This window comes from Exophiala spinifera, assembly GCF_000836115.1.
Source record: "Exophiala spinifera strain CBS 89968 unplaced genomic scaffold supercont1.10, whole genome shotgun sequence".
NCBI classification, from domain to species: Eukaryota; Fungi; Ascomycota; class Eurotiomycetes; order Chaetothyriales; family Herpotrichiellaceae; genus Exophiala; species Exophiala spinifera.
Window position 1 is genome coordinate 191,208 of NW_015622522.1, and position 16,845 is coordinate 208,052.

At 54.9% G+C, this 16,845-nt stretch overlaps 6 protein-coding genes across 6 annotated transcripts; 4 read left to right on the forward strand and 2 right to left on the reverse strand.

The window, feature by feature from the left end:
- Positions 1 to 2,403: 2,403 nt before the first annotated feature.
- Positions 2,404 to 3,408, forward strand: PV08_11742 (uncharacterized protein; the record flags this gene model as incomplete). The annotated part of the gene is made up of 1 exon (XM_016386050.1): positions 2,404 to 3,408. The coding sequence occupies one exon, from the start codon at positions 2,404 to 2,406 to the stop codon at positions 3,406 to 3,408; it is 1,005 nt and encodes a 334-aa protein (XP_016230182.1).
- An 810-nt stretch (positions 3,409 to 4,218) lies between these two features.
- PV08_11743 (uncharacterized protein) lies at positions 4,219 to 6,509 on the forward strand (the record flags this gene model as incomplete). The annotated part of the gene is made up of 4 exons (XM_016386051.1): positions 4,219 to 4,487; positions 4,542 to 5,193; positions 5,244 to 5,489; positions 5,544 to 6,509. 4 exons carry the CDS (start codon positions 4,219 to 4,221, stop codon positions 6,507 to 6,509), a joined length of 2,133 nt encoding a protein of 710 aa, XP_016230183.1.
- Positions 6,510 to 6,882: 373 nt separating this feature from the next.
- PV08_11744 (uncharacterized protein) lies at positions 6,883 to 9,024 on the forward strand (the record flags this gene model as incomplete). The annotated part of the gene is made up of 1 exon (XM_016386052.1): positions 6,883 to 9,024. The coding sequence occupies one exon, from the start codon at positions 6,883 to 6,885 to the stop codon at positions 9,022 to 9,024; it is 2,142 nt and encodes a 713-aa protein (XP_016230184.1).
- Positions 9,025 to 9,261: 237 nt separating this feature from the next.
- On the reverse strand, positions 9,262 to 10,306 carry PV08_11745 (uncharacterized protein; the record flags this gene model as incomplete). The annotated part of the gene is made up of 2 exons (XM_016386053.1): positions 9,262 to 9,509; positions 9,580 to 10,306. 2 exons carry the CDS (start codon positions 10,304 to 10,306, stop codon positions 9,262 to 9,264), a joined length of 975 nt encoding a protein of 324 aa, XP_016230185.1.
- Positions 10,307 to 11,249: 943 nt separating this feature from the next.
- Positions 11,250 to 11,756, reverse strand: PV08_11746 (uncharacterized protein; the record flags this gene model as incomplete). The annotated part of the gene is made up of 3 exons (XM_016386054.1): positions 11,250 to 11,493; positions 11,546 to 11,632; positions 11,695 to 11,756. 3 exons carry the CDS (start codon positions 11,754 to 11,756, stop codon positions 11,250 to 11,252), a joined length of 393 nt encoding a protein of 130 aa, XP_016230186.1.
- A 1,069-nt stretch (positions 11,757 to 12,825) lies between these two features.
- Positions 12,826 to 15,387, forward strand: PV08_11747 (uncharacterized protein; the record flags this gene model as incomplete). The annotated part of the gene is made up of 1 exon (XM_016386055.1): positions 12,826 to 15,387. The coding sequence occupies one exon, from the start codon at positions 12,826 to 12,828 to the stop codon at positions 15,385 to 15,387; it is 2,562 nt and encodes an 853-aa protein (XP_016230187.1).
- Between the last annotated feature and the right edge of the window lie 1,458 nt (positions 15,388 to 16,845).

Genomic DNA, 16,845 nt, shown 5'->3' on the forward strand with positions numbered 1-16,845 from the left:
GAGAAGACCGCGCCGCCGGGCTGACTACTTTCAAAGTCACAGCGCAGGCACTAGACATTGCATCATCACTGACAAAGCTGCAGCTCTGACTCCTCGCACGGTCACAGCGCAGGCACTCGACGTCGCAGTCATCACCGACGAAGCCACAGTCATGACTACTCACAGTCACAGCGCACGCAATGGACGTCGTTAACATGGCCTACGAGGCCGCAGCCCTGACCACTTGCAACGGCGCCGAGGAAGCAGTCCATGCTGACTCGTTGAAGCCCTTACGTGGATTCTACCAGGGCCACGCCTTGACATACACCAATCAGCTTTAGCATAGCTGCAATTGGAGAGAATGACACAATATCCTTGGGAGATGCGCATGAGGGGCGGCTCACAGACGAAACCACCGTCTGTTAGAGCTACGCACGGGAGGGTGGGGCACATGCACCAACGGACTGGGTGGCACAAAGTCCGCCGAAGATTTCCAGTGGGATAGTCGCTCGCGGGCGACTCCAACAGCTGTGGAAGGCTGAAGATGCGCACGAGGGAAGCTGCATTCGGACAATGTCAAGTCTGTGCAAGCTTGCATGGAGCGGCATGCAGATGACTTCAAATCTGTGGAAGCACATGCATGGGAGGGTGGCGCGTGTCGACAACTGAAGAGCGGCATCGGACGAGACCAACGTCTGTGCACGCTTTGCGCATTGGGGGAAGCTACATGCAGACGAGGTCACCTCATGAAGTCTGTGGAAGCTTACGCTGAGCGACGTGCGAAGAGTTCGCGTCTGTGGAAGCCAGCGTATGAGGAGGGTGGTGCGCATTGAGAACTTATCAAAGCAGCTTGAAGAAGACATCAACATCTGTCGAAGCTGTGTATGCGGGGAGTGGTTCATGGATGAGATCAACATCTATCAAAGTTACTCATGAGGTGGGCTGCACAATACTTCCTCCGTTGACGATGCGCATGAGGGGAGCAGCTTCACTAACCACGATGGATTCAACATCTGTGAAGCTGTTCATTGGGTGGGCGGCGCGCATCGACAACTGAAGAAGATGGTTGACACAATATCCTCCAAAGATGCAACACGAGGGGAGTGGCCGCAGAAGAATTCAACATCTGTGAGAGCTTCTCATGGGGTGGCCGGCGCGCATCGACAGCGGATGAAAGCAATATCCATGGAACATTGCTACGAGATACAAGCATGGACACTCGGCCGGAACCAACATCTGTGGGAGCTGAGCACAACGGTCGACGAGCATGGACGGCGGGCGAACGAAAACACACCTGTGGAAGCTGGGCACGAGGGAGGTCGACGAACTTGAGAGCCGTAAACAACCAGGTGGAACAAACAGGGCCAAGGAGCATGGATGGCGGACTGAATTTCAGCGTTTGGTATCTGATTCAGACAAGCAATGGACTTTCCACAACCTGTACCTAGGGAGCTCAATGCATGACACATCACAAGCGATACTTTATCACTCATTCCGTCTTCTTTCTGTAGCCATGTGAAATCTCTTCTTGGTCATGGGAACCCGAGGGGACGGCTCAAAGGCCGAGACTGACTTCGTGATCAACTCTCTGCTTCTACGTCGATGTCATGGAAGCAGAGGGTTGATCACGAACACTTCGCTTGGCTACCACTCCGAGAACCCACGAGCCAGTGCTGAACCTCCGCTGTCGGAGCTCGGCACGCAAGGGAAGGGTAGCTCGTCGCTGTGCGCCATTGAGGATGCCGAGACAGGTTTGTAAATGGAGGAACCGCGAACGAGCTGGGCACCCGCCGTGCGTAGAATGCGGTGCCAAGTCCGGTGGGCCAAGAGCTTCCGCCCATCTTGGCGGCCGTGAAGAGACGGCCACGGCGATTATCAAGTCAGATGGTACGTATCTGATAGTCTTATCTGATAAAAATTCGGCGTCGGCCTCCACCCACCCAGCGAATCCCTTGCCGAAGTCGGTGTCGCTCGCGGGACTTGCCTCGTCTTGGCCTAGTGCACTTCCGCGTGTCTCTCGACACCACATCCAGCAGCGCATTCCACTGAACGAGTTCGATCGCGCGGTCCGCTGGTTTCTTGTCGTGCTGTCAGTTCTCGCTCAGCATCGAGCACGAGCTCCACGTTTTTCGCTACGGATATGGCGTCACCCGTTGGAGGTGCTATCGCTTTGCTATCAGGACCACCGTACCGACATTGGCCGGTGGGTTGGAGACAAAACCCTCACCTGGGACATTCCGAACCAGAAACAAGAATTCGTCTTCGGTTCATATTCGATAGTATTCTCTTGGAAGGTGAGGACGTTGCGTGCAGGTCCACCGACGCGCGGAAAGCAAGACCTATAAATGATCCTCGGTTGCTCGGTTGAAGAGGTCCTCTTTCTCTCGTATCGTCCATCTGCAAGTCGCTTGTCTGATTGTCACCATGTTGAACAAGGTTCTCGCCGTATCAGCGTTGGCTGCGTCAGTCCTGGCTGCTCCTCTTCAGCTCCCGGACACCAAGGACATGGACCTGGTCACCGTCCTCAACAAGACGGCAGGGTTTCGCTACCTCAGCGAGAACATCGGTCAGATTCCCGCTCTCGCCAGCGCGTTGAACAACATGACAAACGTCACTGTCCTCGCGCCTAGCGACATCGCTCTGAGGCTCTTCCCGTGGGACACCCGGTACTACGAGGAATGGGAGTTGGCCGGCGTCGACTACCTGCAGGCCATCCTTGCGTACCATATCCTCGACGGCGTCCACACCAACCTGTCGACGACCTTTGCTCCGTACAAGACCGCCGTCAAGCAAAAGCCGTGGACCACGATTCCCGGTGGCCAAGTCGTGCTGGGACGTTTCGACACGCGTACGTTTGAGACGGCGTTTGTCTCGGGGAGAGGATACGTCGCCGAGGCCCCTACCTATCTCGAGTACAAGGGTGGCATCATCTATGCCATTGACGACGTGCTCAACCTCCCTCAAGGTGTCGCTTACGAACTGAACGACAAGGCCGCGAATGCCACCAGGTTCATCGCCGCTCTCGGCCGTGCGGGTCTTTTGGATGAAGTCGAGAGTCTCGACCGAGTCACCATTTTTGCGCCGACGGACGAGGCCTTCCGACAGGTCGAAAAGGCCGTCTACGGTCTCAGCAAGGCCGACTTGGCCGCCACGCTTCGATACCACGTCGTTCCCGACCAGGTTGTGTACTCTTCGGGTTGGAAGAACGGGACCACCTTCCAGACGCTGTCTGACGAGGAAATCAAGATCAACGTCCAGCGACGAAACTTCATCCAGAACGCCCGCGTCCTTGGAAACGATGTTCCCATCAAGAACGGCGTTGTTCATGTGATTGACCAGGTCTTGAACCCCAAGTTCACCGTCAAGGCTCAGAACGCCACCCAAGGTGATGGTGTTCCCGCATTCCCTCTCGGCCCAGGTTTCTTCTAGATGCGTGAGGCGGTGCTCGACGACGAACTTCGATCGAGCTCGTGTGCGACCGTGAGAATTGAGATGTGGTGTTCGTGACCGTCTCTCCGAGGTATCTGGGCCATGTTCTGGAGTCTGATCTCACATGCCGTACCCGTCGAAGCGGCGCTGTTGTCGGTCGCACTGGAAAAGTCTGTTTTGGGCGTTCAAATTCTTATAAAGTACAGATGATTGGAATGTCAGAATCTGGCCCGAAAGCCGTGCGTCAGTCCTTCCGTATGTAGCTTCGTTGTTGAAGAATCACTGCAGAATAATCTCACCGGGCTTCGTTTTCCTCCGTGGCTGAGAAGAGTCCCTAGGAGCGCAACCAACCCCTGTGCGTGTCAGTCCGGTTCCTCATCCACAGACTCCCTGGCTCGTCCCGGTGCCGAGCAACTTTCATTTCAAAGCAGAGTCTGAGCCAGGAAATGATGGTGGACATTCTGAGGATTTTTCACAGACATATTTAGAGCACCCTCCTGCACTGCCTTGTTCCGCGCCTCGTTCCGCGGTCTTGGTCCGTGGGCTCACTAGGCTGTGCTTGGCTGTTCAACCCATGGCGTCGCTGACTACATTATGCACTAAGCGGCCTGGAGGCGGAGAATCATCTCATCTTACCAAATGGATGCCGCCGTTGCCGCCGATTTTTGGAATTCCTCGAGCGACGTCGTGTACACGAGCCACGGCGTCTCGTCTGGACAGATTCTATGAAGAGTCTGACATCCCCCGTCTTCACCACTTGCCTCGTGTTTCACGTCCAACGGCATGACTTCCACGGGCGATACTTCAAGCATGGCCACTGGACATTCGGCGACGCGACCCCAGAGGCGTTCCAGAGCCAAAGATCCAGCCGATCGGAAGAGGGCAGTCTATGTTGAAGAAGCTTGTATCTTCTGCAAGGGCCGCAAGATCCGATGTGATGGAAAGTTGCCATGTGGACCCTGCCAGCGAAGGTCCTTCGACTGTCGATACACGAAACCTGTACACGGTGACGCTCCGTCGGCGAGCGATGCGCCAGCGAGCGTATCAGGAAGCCCTTCTTCGAGGACGTCCGATTCTGCGTAAGCCAATCCTGGCGTGGCCGGTTGATCGAGAGCTAATCGGCTTGACCCTAGTCGACTTTCAGACTTGACGGATATCGTGGCCCGTCTGCAGAAGAAGATTGCCCTTCTGGAACAGGGAGATTCTGTTTCCGACCACGGAATCGCCTCGACGAGTCCAAGTCGTGGCCAAGACGTCGTTGATGTTGAGCAGCCAGCCTCTGCGCCAGGATCGTCACCGGTCTTTGCGGGCCCGACCAGTGCAGAGTTCAGCTTCGGTGTCGCAAACGTCATTCTAGAACGAGAATCTGGCCAGAAGTCGAAACTAAACCCGGAGCTGGCCGTGGCGCCGAGCTCTCGTGAGAACGAGGATTCAATACCCCCCGCTCAAGCGGCGCTACCTCTACATGGTCTTCGATTGCATGATACGCTCCGGCTGATTCAGGTGTACCGAGAAACGATTGGCATTTTGTATCCCATTGTCGAAGTTGACGCGATGACGAGGACAGCCACCTCGGTGCTTTCTCCGGAAGACCCTTTCGGCGACCGGTCCACCACGTTGGATGTCGCGCAGCTGAAGATGATACTGGCGATTGCACTGCTAGGCGAGGGCGGAGGATCAAGCCCGTTGGCGAAGAGCCTTCACGAGGACGTCAAGCAGGTCATCTCGGACCAGACGATGGCACTGACGTTCACGTTGGAAGGCCAGGCTCTCCTTCTTCTCACGGTACGGCACACGCCACCTCTGGTTGCTCTCGTAGTGCTGATCAAATCTAGGCATTCTTCCACATGAACCGGGACGACTCGAGGTTGGCCTCACGCTACGTGGTGATTGCGTCGAGGATCATGATTGAATCTGGCCTCCACCTCAAGCAAATCCGCCGCCGTCTTTTCCCTCACGCGGCAGAACATTCGAGGCTTCTCGTGGTGCTCACGACCTGCATGTATCTCGATAGACAACTCAACTTCAACGCCGGCCTGCCCCTGACGCTGAAAGACACAGACGTGGACATTCCCGAGGAGGTAAGTTCTTGACACCCGATGTCTTTGGGACCGTTTCTCACACGGAGGTTCCAGGAAACGATGCCGGCGTATCTGATGGCCATGACCTCGTACATGCGCATGGGTCCTCGAGCCTGGGCCTCGGTGACAGATGACCGCGGCAGGCTCAAATATCGCATCAACAGTGAAGACTTCGAATTCGTCGAGTTCCAAGTGCGCCGGTGGCAAGCCAATTTGCCCGAGGACCTCCGCATGGACGATGGATCCGAGCTGGCTTTTGCAGATGCTCTGGACAACGGCACTCGATCCCTGCGGTTTATCCTGTACCTCCGAGCCAACCAGTTCAAGATCGTCATCATGCGACCGATACTGTTCTCGTCACAGACGTTCAAGGCGAACCTCGAACACGTCCGGCAGATAATCCACCTCGCGACCGACAACATCGCGACCATCTTGACCATGAACGAGAGGTACGGGCTGTACGAGAAGCGACAACCACTTCTCAACCTGTTCCTCTCCTCTTCACTGTCCACGCTCTTTCTCATCTGCGTCCATCTCATCTCCGACCCGCGGCCCGAGCTCGGCAGAGACGTGCAGGGTGGGATCGACAGGGGTCTCGAGCTGTTACGACTCTACTCGTATTGTCGGTCTTCGCAGCGCCTGTCCGACAAGTTCGCGACGCTCTTGCAACGACTGGGCTTTCCAGAGGTGGCACGGTCTCGTGTTGCGAATGTCCCGCCGCCGCGGCATACAGACTCGTCGCCCGACGTGGCGGGTGACACGGTCATGGTGGGAGCCGACTCCTCCTCCACCTCTGCCTCGACGTCCTCGTTTGAATTCTCGAGCTGGAACTGGTCCAACTTCTTACCCGGTGGGAGTCCAGCCGAAGTCTCCAATGACGCCTTCCAGTTCACGGCCTCAAACAACCAGGGTTTCCCGTCTTTCTCCTATCCGGAATTGAATCCGATGCCCATGATACCCTACGGCACAGGTCAATTCAACGACGATCTGCTCTTGAATTTTATCACTGATTTTTCCTAGCGCGGCGTTCTCTGGTTTTTTCTGAGACGAACCATGGTTTGTGTACCGTCAAAATGAGTCATGACAATGTAAGGTAGAATAGGGTATCACGATTGGGCGGAAAAGCAAACGTGCGAGACACGATTTATATCTTCATGGTGATCTAGCACTGTAGTCTTCATCCCCTGTCAGACTCCACGCGTTGAACTTGGAGTCTTCGGCGGTTCCCATGGCTCCCTTCTGTATCACTACAACTCTTGAGTGTATGTCTAGGTGAACTCGGTGGACGTCGACGGGTGCTGCAGAGACAATTGCTTAATTATTCTGTCTGTCAAAATTGATGCCCGACTTCTGTGCCAACATTTCCGTCTTTACAAAAATTGGGCCGCGTTGAATGGCATTCCAGAATTTCTACTTTACCTTCATCCACACAACAAACGTTGGAAGATTTGTCTACTGGGCCCGAAATCATCCTTCCACGCAAACATTCTGGTCCATGCAATCTGTCCCTTTGATGCGAGCTACATGTAGACTCGGTCGACCTTTGTTGTGGAGAAGAATTGCTCGTCCAAGTCGAAAGAATCTTCGGTCCACATGCGTTCCCACGGGCCTTCGTACTCTGGTGACTGAGTCCGGCGACTCTGCGAATGCCTCCTTCGTTGGCACGGTGCCTGAGACCCTACAGACGGCGTCCCAAAACACTCCGGCCTCGCGATCATCCCTACAGAAGAATGCCATTCTCACCTCGAGAAGGCTTCCGGTGTCTTGCCCTGGCTGCGGCGCCTTGACACAAGACGTAGAACCTCGAGAGGCGGGCTACTATTCACGCTCGAGGAAGGCGGTGAGGACGTATCTGCGGGAATCTGAGCGCAGAGGGCAGTCCAAGGATGGAGAAAAAGGCGCAGAGGCAGACGCGACGGATGACGAGAGTGGCGAGGACGTGAATCAAGGGCATGCAGATGAGACGCGAGAAATACAACATCCTCTACTCCCTCCAATGTGCGACCGGTGTCATACCTTGATCCACGAATCTCGTGGACAGCCCATTGCACATCCCTCGATTGAAAACATCGCAGACTCGATTGCCGAATCCCCATTCTCCAAAAACCACGTCTACCATGTCATGGACGTGGCGGATTTTCCAATGTCATGCGTACCGTCCATCTACAAGCAGCTGTCTCTGGCCAAACCTAGAAGCCAAAACCGTCGATCACAACATTCGTTCTCTTCCAAGCCCTCTCTGTCGTTCATCATCACGCGATCGGATTTGCTGGGGCCTTCGAAAGAAATGGTGGACCGATTGATGCCCAAGTTCATTGCCATCCTCCGAACTGCCTTGAGTCGCACGGGACAAAATTTGAGACTCGGGAATGTCCACCTTGTCTCTGCGAAACGGGGGTGGTGGACCAAGGACATCAAGGAGAGTATCTGGCAACGAGGAGGTGGGAACTGGCTCGTCGGGAAGTTCAATGTCGGGAAGTCGAACCTCTTTGAAGTTTTGTTCCCGAAAGGATCGTCTGGTCATGATTCCGTCCACGACGAACTGCGTCGACGACGAGAGGCAAAGGCCGACGACTTCTTGTCGGTCGACGGCCTTCTGCCTCCGCCTCAACCTGAAGTGCCGTTCCCGGCCATGCCTGTAGTTTCTAGCCTGCCCGGAACGACCGCGTCGCCCATCCGACTTCCTTTCGGCGACAACAAAGGAGAACTCATTGACTTGCCTGGTCTAGAACGGAGCGGCCTGGACAAGTACGTCAAGGACGAAGACAAGCTGGACTTGGTCATGACCCATCGGCCGACAGTCACCCAACACAACATCAAGCCTGGCCAGTCCCTACTTCTCGGAGGTGGCCTGGTCCGCATAACGCCCCTTCTGGACGAGAACGACCCCAGTACGATCATGATGGCGTACGCGTTCGTTCCGTTGAAATCGCATGTCACGGCCACTGAAAAGGCACTGAGCACACAGCAGCAGGAACGTGAGAGTGGAATCGAGTCTATTCTGGCAGAGGATGCCGGACCTCACATGGCTTCGGCTGGCAGATTTGAGCTCAAAACTAACGTGACGAAATCAAGGGCTGGTGCGGTCATCAGGGCAGGTGTCGATCCAGCAAAACTGCCCTTCCAGGTGTACGCGACGGACATCCTCGTTGAAGGTGTTGGCTGGGTTGAGCTGGTGTGTCAGGTCAGGAAGAAGCCACGAGCTCCTCCACCGACGGGTTTACCGGACGAAACGACTGGTGAGGCGATGAATGAAAGAGACGTCCCTACTTCTGACGATTTGTCCATTGGATCTACTGGGTTCGTGCCTTTCAGTGCTTCAATCTCAAAGGGAGGTGCTTCCGACAGGCCGGGTTACCCTCGAGTTGAAATCTTCACACCGGAAGGCAGATTTATTGGCCAGAGGGAATGTCTAGATGTGTGGCAGATGTGGAACACAGGGAAGCCTCGCAAGGACACACGCGCCGCTCGCCCACGGAAACCCATGAGTGGTGCGAAAAAACGAGCGAAGACGGCTCGACGCTCTGCGGCGTAGAATGCGCCAACCGTGTGTCCGCGGGCAAAGGCACTCGACCCGGCAAAGAGACACGACCCTGCTGGGCCTGGTTGAGGTTTTGTACAGTAGTCCTGCTTTTCGTACACTGCGGGTATCTTCTCAAAGAGCGTCTTGACGGCGTCAATTGTTAGAGCAGTTGCGCCGACTTTTTCTTCGGCGTCAACCAAATGTCCGTTCCCAAGCATTTCGTCACCTCGTTACCTGACCCCGTCTCGCTCATTCAGTCAAGACGACTATCTTCCCACGGGCGGTGTTCTCCTCTTGTGTCTGGTGTGCCAGCACAATCTCGTCGATCTTGAAAACCTTTCCGATCTGAAGCGGCAGAGTCCCGGCCCTAATTTGCTTGAGCAGATCATTCAAGGGGGTGTTCATGAATTCATCAGGACCACCACCGTACGCCGTGAGATATTTCGCGGTTCCTATTGCGGTCATGGGGGAGAAGTCGTCCATGGTCCATTTGTTGCCTGTGATGGCACGAGAGAATCAGCGCTGGCACAGAGTCAGAGATTGCCGGGGGGGTGTCGACGGTCTTACCGACGATTCCTGTGACGCACACGATGCCACCCTCCTTGATACACTTGAGGGAATCCTCGAGGGTGACGGTCCCGACCAGCTCCAGGACTTTGTCGAAAGTGTCGTCGCCGACCTGCGCCGAGACGTTCCCATCGTCGACGATAACTTGGTCGACACCACTCTCCTGCATGACGTCGGCGCTCGCTTGACTTGAGCTGCGCGTCGTTCCGGCGACGAAACAGCCGTGGTTCTTCGCGATAGACGCCGCCGCGAGACCGACGGACGTGGTCGCGCCACGGATCAAGATGCGATCCCTGGCTTCGAGCCTGAGCGATTTGAACAGTGACCCATACGCGGTCTGCAACATCTCAGGCACGGCTCCGACGGTGGACCAATCCAGATCCGTGTCGAGAGCCTGTGTGTTGCTCGCCTTCACACAAGTGTACTCGGCGTATCCGCCGTCGAAATCACGACCCATGCCGCCCATGGCGCTGGCGACCTTCTGGCCTTGGTTGAAACGTCCACCTGGACACTTCTCCACGATGCCTACAGCCTCGATGCCCAGGACGCGCGGGAACCGGACACCTGGCGAGTGGCCCTGACGCGTAAACATCTCCGAGCGGTTGAGGCCAAATGCCTTGACGCGAATGAGCACTTCATCGTCCTCGGGCTCCGGGATGGGAAGGGTTTCAATCTTGAGGACATTGGGCGGTCCGGGCTCGCGGACGACGACAGCTTTCATAGACATGGACACTGATCGTGTCTGAGTAGCTTACGAAGCGAATGGGGGGAAAGTATCACCGGAGAGAATGGGGGTTCATCAAGCAGTGGGATCGGGTAGAGTAGAATCCGCTGTGAAGGTGAAGGAAATAAGATGGGAGGAGGTGGGCAATGATATGTACAGGGCCTTGTCCATCACACATATATCCTGGGTATATACCATACCAGGACCCCAATCTTCTCCAATTGCATCTATCTCGCACTGAACACTGTCCGATATATCCGAGTGAGACGGAGTGCCTAAGCACCTTCAGAGTACGCTCCCTGGCACATCTACTTTGCCATTCCTGTGTCTCAGGCGTTCCTTGTAAGAGCGCGTGAGAATCTGCGCATGCACCTCAGGTTGACCTCATGCCGTGATCCGACGCACCACACCCTGAGCCCAAACTCGACCGCGTATAGAATTGTCCAAGATGGTCGTCGCTGCGTAAGCAACTCCTGCAGGGACTTGGGAATGTCGCCGACGCCTTTCACCTCGTGAAGCCCGCTGCGGTACGGAGTACTCCACGGGACAACATCGCCCCGTTCAACCGGTGTCTACATGCCATCGACACGACAGAGTTCGAGGTATTGGCCAGGGTGGTTTAGGAACGTAGGACTCTGGTTCAGCTGATGAAAAAGGATTATCATTATCCAAGTTAGGCAAGGGAGGTCAAGAGATGTGTGTATATGCTCCATGGTGATAGGCAATGTACTCTGAATCAACGTCCAAACGCGGTGACAACACAAAACTTATGTCCAAGCAGAGAACCCATGATCGATACGCCGACGAAAGAATGGTGTGCCAGTTGCTCATGCCAGTAGGGTATATACGAAAAAAGTAGCGAAATCAATCGAGAAGTTTCCCGGCACTTCATTCCCCTTTCTCCAACCTCATGGTCCTTCACTCGGACTGAACGCCATGTTTATCGTCAATGTTGTCTCGATCTTTCGTCTTGTGGTGACGATCTCCCGAGGGCGTCGCTTTCGCCGCTGCTGTCCTCGTCGTCAGCATTGAAAAGGGAGGACACGGGTTGTCTCTGGCGACCTCCGAATTTCATCTCGCTCTGCGTGCGACGGTGTTTGGATTCGAGTTGCTTGAGTCTCTTGTCGGCTTCGCGTAGTTTGGCCTCGAGGTCTTCGAGCTGGTACCGCTGGGACTGGACGGTATCTTTTCTGAAAGGGGGTATCAGTTCGACCGTGCCGCGCTCGTTCCTCGTTCACTCACTTCTGCACGACAGAATCCTCGAGGGCACCGACCCCATTCAACCGGAACATCTCGTCCAAGGTCGCGGAAAAATCTTGGGCGAGGGTACTACACATCGATCTTAGTGTTGCATAGATGGCAGGGAGACGGTGTGGGGGGTGCTGTCTTACGATTGAGGTCTGTTGTTGCTCTTCCAGCCGGCATCGGCGTTCGTATTGTGTGAGGAGTCCATCGTTTTCGGCGACGTGTAGGTGGGAGGTCTCGCAGCAGCAGGAACTCGAATGTCGCGAGGAGGTCCTTGTCCACGAACGCCTTGCGGTGTGTCAGTTGGCTTGGATCTCGAGTCAAGCGAACAACGTCACGATGAGTCAGGTGCAGGTGTCAGGCAGACGGCGAGGATATGACGGCCTTGAAGAGTAAAGTGCCTCGGGCCACTGTAGTTCATGTAGGCAAGGAGATGATAAGACTATGGAGATGTGCTGATGGTGGTGGTGCTGGTGAGATATGCAAGTGGTTGCCCTTCCTCGCCGCAGCCACGGCCAGGATGGACCCAATATGCGCCCAGCATGTTAAGCGAGAAAAGGGGGCGACAGGGGGGCGTCGTGTTGGGTTTGCAGCAAGTTCAACCCCAGGCATCGCAGATCGTCGGACTCTGGAAGTCGATTCTTACTCCGTAAAGGCATCAAGTGAAATTGAGAGGTTCATGGGGCTGCGGTGTGGATAGACAAAAGGATCATGATCCCGTAACAATGACGGTCCCTGAAAAGCGAGATGTGTGGACTATGGCGGCGGGAATCTAGGCCCGGAAGGGAATGAAATCTCGCCTATCGACGCCCATGATCCTTACTTTTGGTCCCTAATGGACACCCGCAGCCCCTAAGTGAAGTGAGTTTGGCGACCCCGATAGGCCTGTGAAGCCTAAGTAAAGGGCCTTATTGGCCACTCCGGTAGCCTTATTGGGCCCCTTGGTGACCATCCTCCAGGTACCAGGGCAATCCGCGGTTGGTCGTCTCTGCGTACACCAGCCCACCGGCAGCGTCTCTCTACAAACCCCGTCGTCTTCGCCGAAACTGGCCAGGTTTCGCCAAATTTTCCAAATCTCAGCACCCATCAAATTTCGTGTCACTACTATCTTTCACCATCTCGTCTCCGCGGCCACTCGTCGTCTCCATCGCGTGCCACACCGAGATCCACGCGCTTTTGATCCTTTGTTCATCAATCAGACGCTCAGGTTGGCTCTCGAGCTCAGGAATAGGCATCGTCTCGACGGTGACCTTGGCTTGTCCTTTCGCGACGATGGGATGCCTTCATTAAAAGCCTACACACCCTACGAGACTCTCGCGTTTTGCCAATCGGTCGCTCGTCATGGCTCCGACACGTCTGCCTTTGAGGACATTGCAAAGTCGCTCAATTCGAATCACCTCATCCGAGAGAGCGACGACTATGACCAAACTCGATTGACCGCTGCTGCTTTGGAAGGCTTGTACCGAGAACTCCTGGTTGAAGAGAAGAAAGCGAGCCGTCCGTCGGTCGATGGTGATGATGGCAACCCGCGCAAACGAAAACTGTCCGCTTCACCTCCGCCTCTGTCCGAAAATCATGACCGATCCGAGGAAGAGTTGCTGCAATCTCTGGTGGAAAAGCTTTATGCGCGGTTCCGAGAACAAACGATCGAGGAAATCCGGTTGGAAGAGGAGGCATATCGCAGGATCGAATCCGAAATTGCCGAGCTAGAGAAGAAGATCGAGGAAGAGCAGCAACAACAAGCCAGTGGTGAGGGAAAGAAAGCAGAATCCGGACCCAAAGATGTTGCGCCGAGGCCCTCAGACGCGCAATCCAGCCCAGATGCCGCTGCTGCGCAATTACAGGCAGGTCTGGACGCCAGTCGAGCAGACCAGGCTTCAAAAGCAGTACCCTCTCCGACCACCGTACGTGTCTCGCAGCCACCACCTTCGACAGCTTCCCCTGCAACTCCCAGGGCCATTCCGCCCGCGGAACCTGCTCAACCGCCCAAGTATGGTCAAGCTCCAAGACCGACCAAATCTGCGCAAGGCGTGTATCCGCGGCCTTCACCACAGAGGCAGGACTTTGCGCCTAACAACCCACCGTATCCTCCTCAAGGATATCCCGTGCAGATGGTACCTCCGGTCCATGGAAACATGCCTCCTCCGGTTGAATACCCGGGCACAAGACGGTCTCCGTCCGGTCAGGGCAGAGGATCACCTGTTCACATGCCACAGCAGCAATTCGCGGCGTATCCAGGCTATCAACAACCCTGGCCTCATCATCCGCCGCAAAACTATCCTCCACCACCTTATCCCAATGGCTACTATCCGTACGGTACGCCGCAAAATCCGCAGTATCAAATGTATCACGGGCCACCCGTCCAATGGACCGGCCAGCCTCCGGCACAAGTGTGGCAGCATCCGCCGTATCCTCCTCCCACTTCTGCCAATGTGACTCCGGCTCCTAGGAGCACGCCGAGTCAGCAACTTACAGGCAGGTCGTCTACGCGGTGGAAACGGAGGTCGGATTCCACCGGTGCTGCGCGCAAGTCGAGTCCCGTCCGGCCGAGCGAAAGAGATGTCAGTCCCATCTCTGATGTCGAATCGCCATCGCGTTCGGCCAAGGTCGGGAAATCAGCAGAGAAGAATGACAACTTGCTGTCGGCGCAAGATGTGAGAGGCAGACGCGGAGCGAGTGTAACTCCGGGCGTCGACGACTCACGATCACAGTCCCTCGCATCGTTCACCTCGGAAACCCCGACGGAAAAAAGACGAAGAGGACGGCCGCCTTCGAAGATCAAGGCCGAACCACCGAGCACGCCCGCCCCGATACCGTCTGACACGGAACCTCAGGTAGCAACAAGCCGCGGTAGACCGCAGAAGGGTACGGTGACTTCAAGAACCGATCAGGTGCAGACAGCGGTCAAGCGGAAGCGTTCACCGGGTCGAGACTTGGCGACTCCTCCATTACCGTCCCCGAGACGAGCCCAAACGCCTCGTGGCCCTTCCGACGACGTGGCACTGGTCAGTGTGTCCAAGAACTTCTCAAAGACTGCGCAACTGCTGATGAACGAGATCACATCACACAAATTGGCCGGAATCTTTGCCAAGCCGCTCTCGGAGCGTGATGCTCCCGGATACAAAGACTTGGTGTTCCGGCCACAAGATCTTAAGAGCGTAAAAGCTGCCATCTCCAAAGGGGGAAAGGCGGCTCTCGCGGCCATCGAAGCTCTCGAGGCAGAAGACAAGTCCGGCCAAGAGACTCCGACCAAGAACGCGCCAGTCCCTAGCTCGGAAACGGGAGAACGTTCCTTGGGCAATGGCATGTATCTCGTGAAGAAGAGTGAGGACCTGACGCCACCCAAGGGCATTGTAAACTCTTCACAGCTCGAGATGGAGTTGGTGAGAATGTTCGCGAACGCGGTCATGTTTAACCCGCTGCCCACGTCCGAACGAGGTTTCGGTCGGTCTCTTCGTCCTAGAAAACGCGGTGGAGACGTTGTTGATGTTGACGTTGACGTTGGAGCCGATGTTCAAAGCAGAAGTTCCAGCGAAGGAAGTCCCATGGACGAAGGTGGGATCATTTCGGATGCTCGAGAAATGTTCGAGGACGTCATGGCTTCTGTGCGTAAGTGGCGAGAAGTCGAAATTGAACGGCTTGGTGGTGCTGGCGACGATGCGACGGGGTCCAACGTCAAGACAACGACACATGGTCACGGCGGCGGCAATACTAATGCAAGACAATCCAGTGTGAGCTCTGCTTTGAATGACGATGACGCTGGCGGTGACTCGGCGGCTGCCTCGACACCTGTCCCTGCGAGCGGTACGGCTAGAAAGAGGAGGCGAATTGCGGATTGAGATCGACGCTGAGTCTTGACATGGCGGTAAGAAGAAGAGGCCTTCATGGTCATGGTCATGGTCATTGTCATTAGTAGGGCCAATTGATATGGTTACGACTTGTTTTACTTTCCAACTCAAAGCGGAGGAAGTGATGGGATAGATCATGGGATAGGAGAGGTCCGAACAGGATACGTGTATCATTATGTGTATGTGTATAGACAGTCTACCTGCGGAGTACCTCTTTGAGTGAAAGAGTGAGAGAAGTGAAGGGCTCAATTACTGGGATGAGATAGACGCATGATCGATCATCCTCATCCCGTAGAGACAAAGCACAGACATGGGCAAAAACGTCCATCTATCTTTTCATACTGTATCTTCGTTCCCGGTCCAGAAAATACTGATCCATCATGCAAGGAGTATCTATGTATATACGTACCATCACGGAGCCAAGCACGGTTTACGGTCTCCAACGTACACATCTGATTCATAGAACCATGAATAGAAACACTAATCTAATCACTCAATTCATATCCCAATCATTTGATTTCATCCCGTCCTCTGGTACCAGACGCATGCTGATAAGTTCGCTGCACCAACTAGGTATATATGAGCGTACTCGGAGCATAAGTGTGCAGGTGGGAAGTGTAAAGTCTCATCTCAATCTCACTGCCTCTGGCACATGGAATTGTTCAACCATGCCATTCTTCATTTTTGGTTTCTTTCTCAAAGTCAACCACCCATTCGACGTGTTTCACCACATGGTGCCACCTGGAACAAATGGTCCAAGGGTTGCGATTGAGTCTTGCTGGGTCTTCTCTTTCACAATCTGCAAGGCATGTAGATCCTCGACTCGAAATCTCCTCAATCGGCAACCAGGTCGAATCGCTAGTTCGGCGGAAAAAGGTTCCAAGCGATAAAACTCACGGCCGACCAACCTGTGCCTAAATCCTGACATTCGCTTCGAAAGAACAAGAAGTGCATGCGAAACAAGATGCAACTTGACTAGACTGTTCGAACGCCGTAGGAGGCGCGCGGGATTTTGGCGGACTGTTTCCCCTGGGAGGTGCATACAACCTGCCAGAATATTTCCTGAGGAGGTGCATACTAGGTTTTGAGATGACAGACCCTGACCGAGACAGGGTGGTGAAGTGTACCGTGTACAGTGTTGATCAGCTCACCGGTTCCAGAGAGAATGCAAGGAAGAGGAGACTGTACCCGTACGAGTAGAGTAGTTCGATGCAAGTGAGCATCAATCGACTTGATTCACTGGTTGATATCGAAGATCGAAGCGTCATGACTTTGAAGCCGAATGTAGTCAGTCGCATCATCATCATCATCATCATGTTCTTCTTCACCGTCATCATCTTCTTCACCATCATCATCATCATCACCACCACCACCACCACCATCATCATCATCCTGGTCGTGTCATCATCCCTGGATTTGACCTACCAGGAGACCAAGCCCATTCGGCTG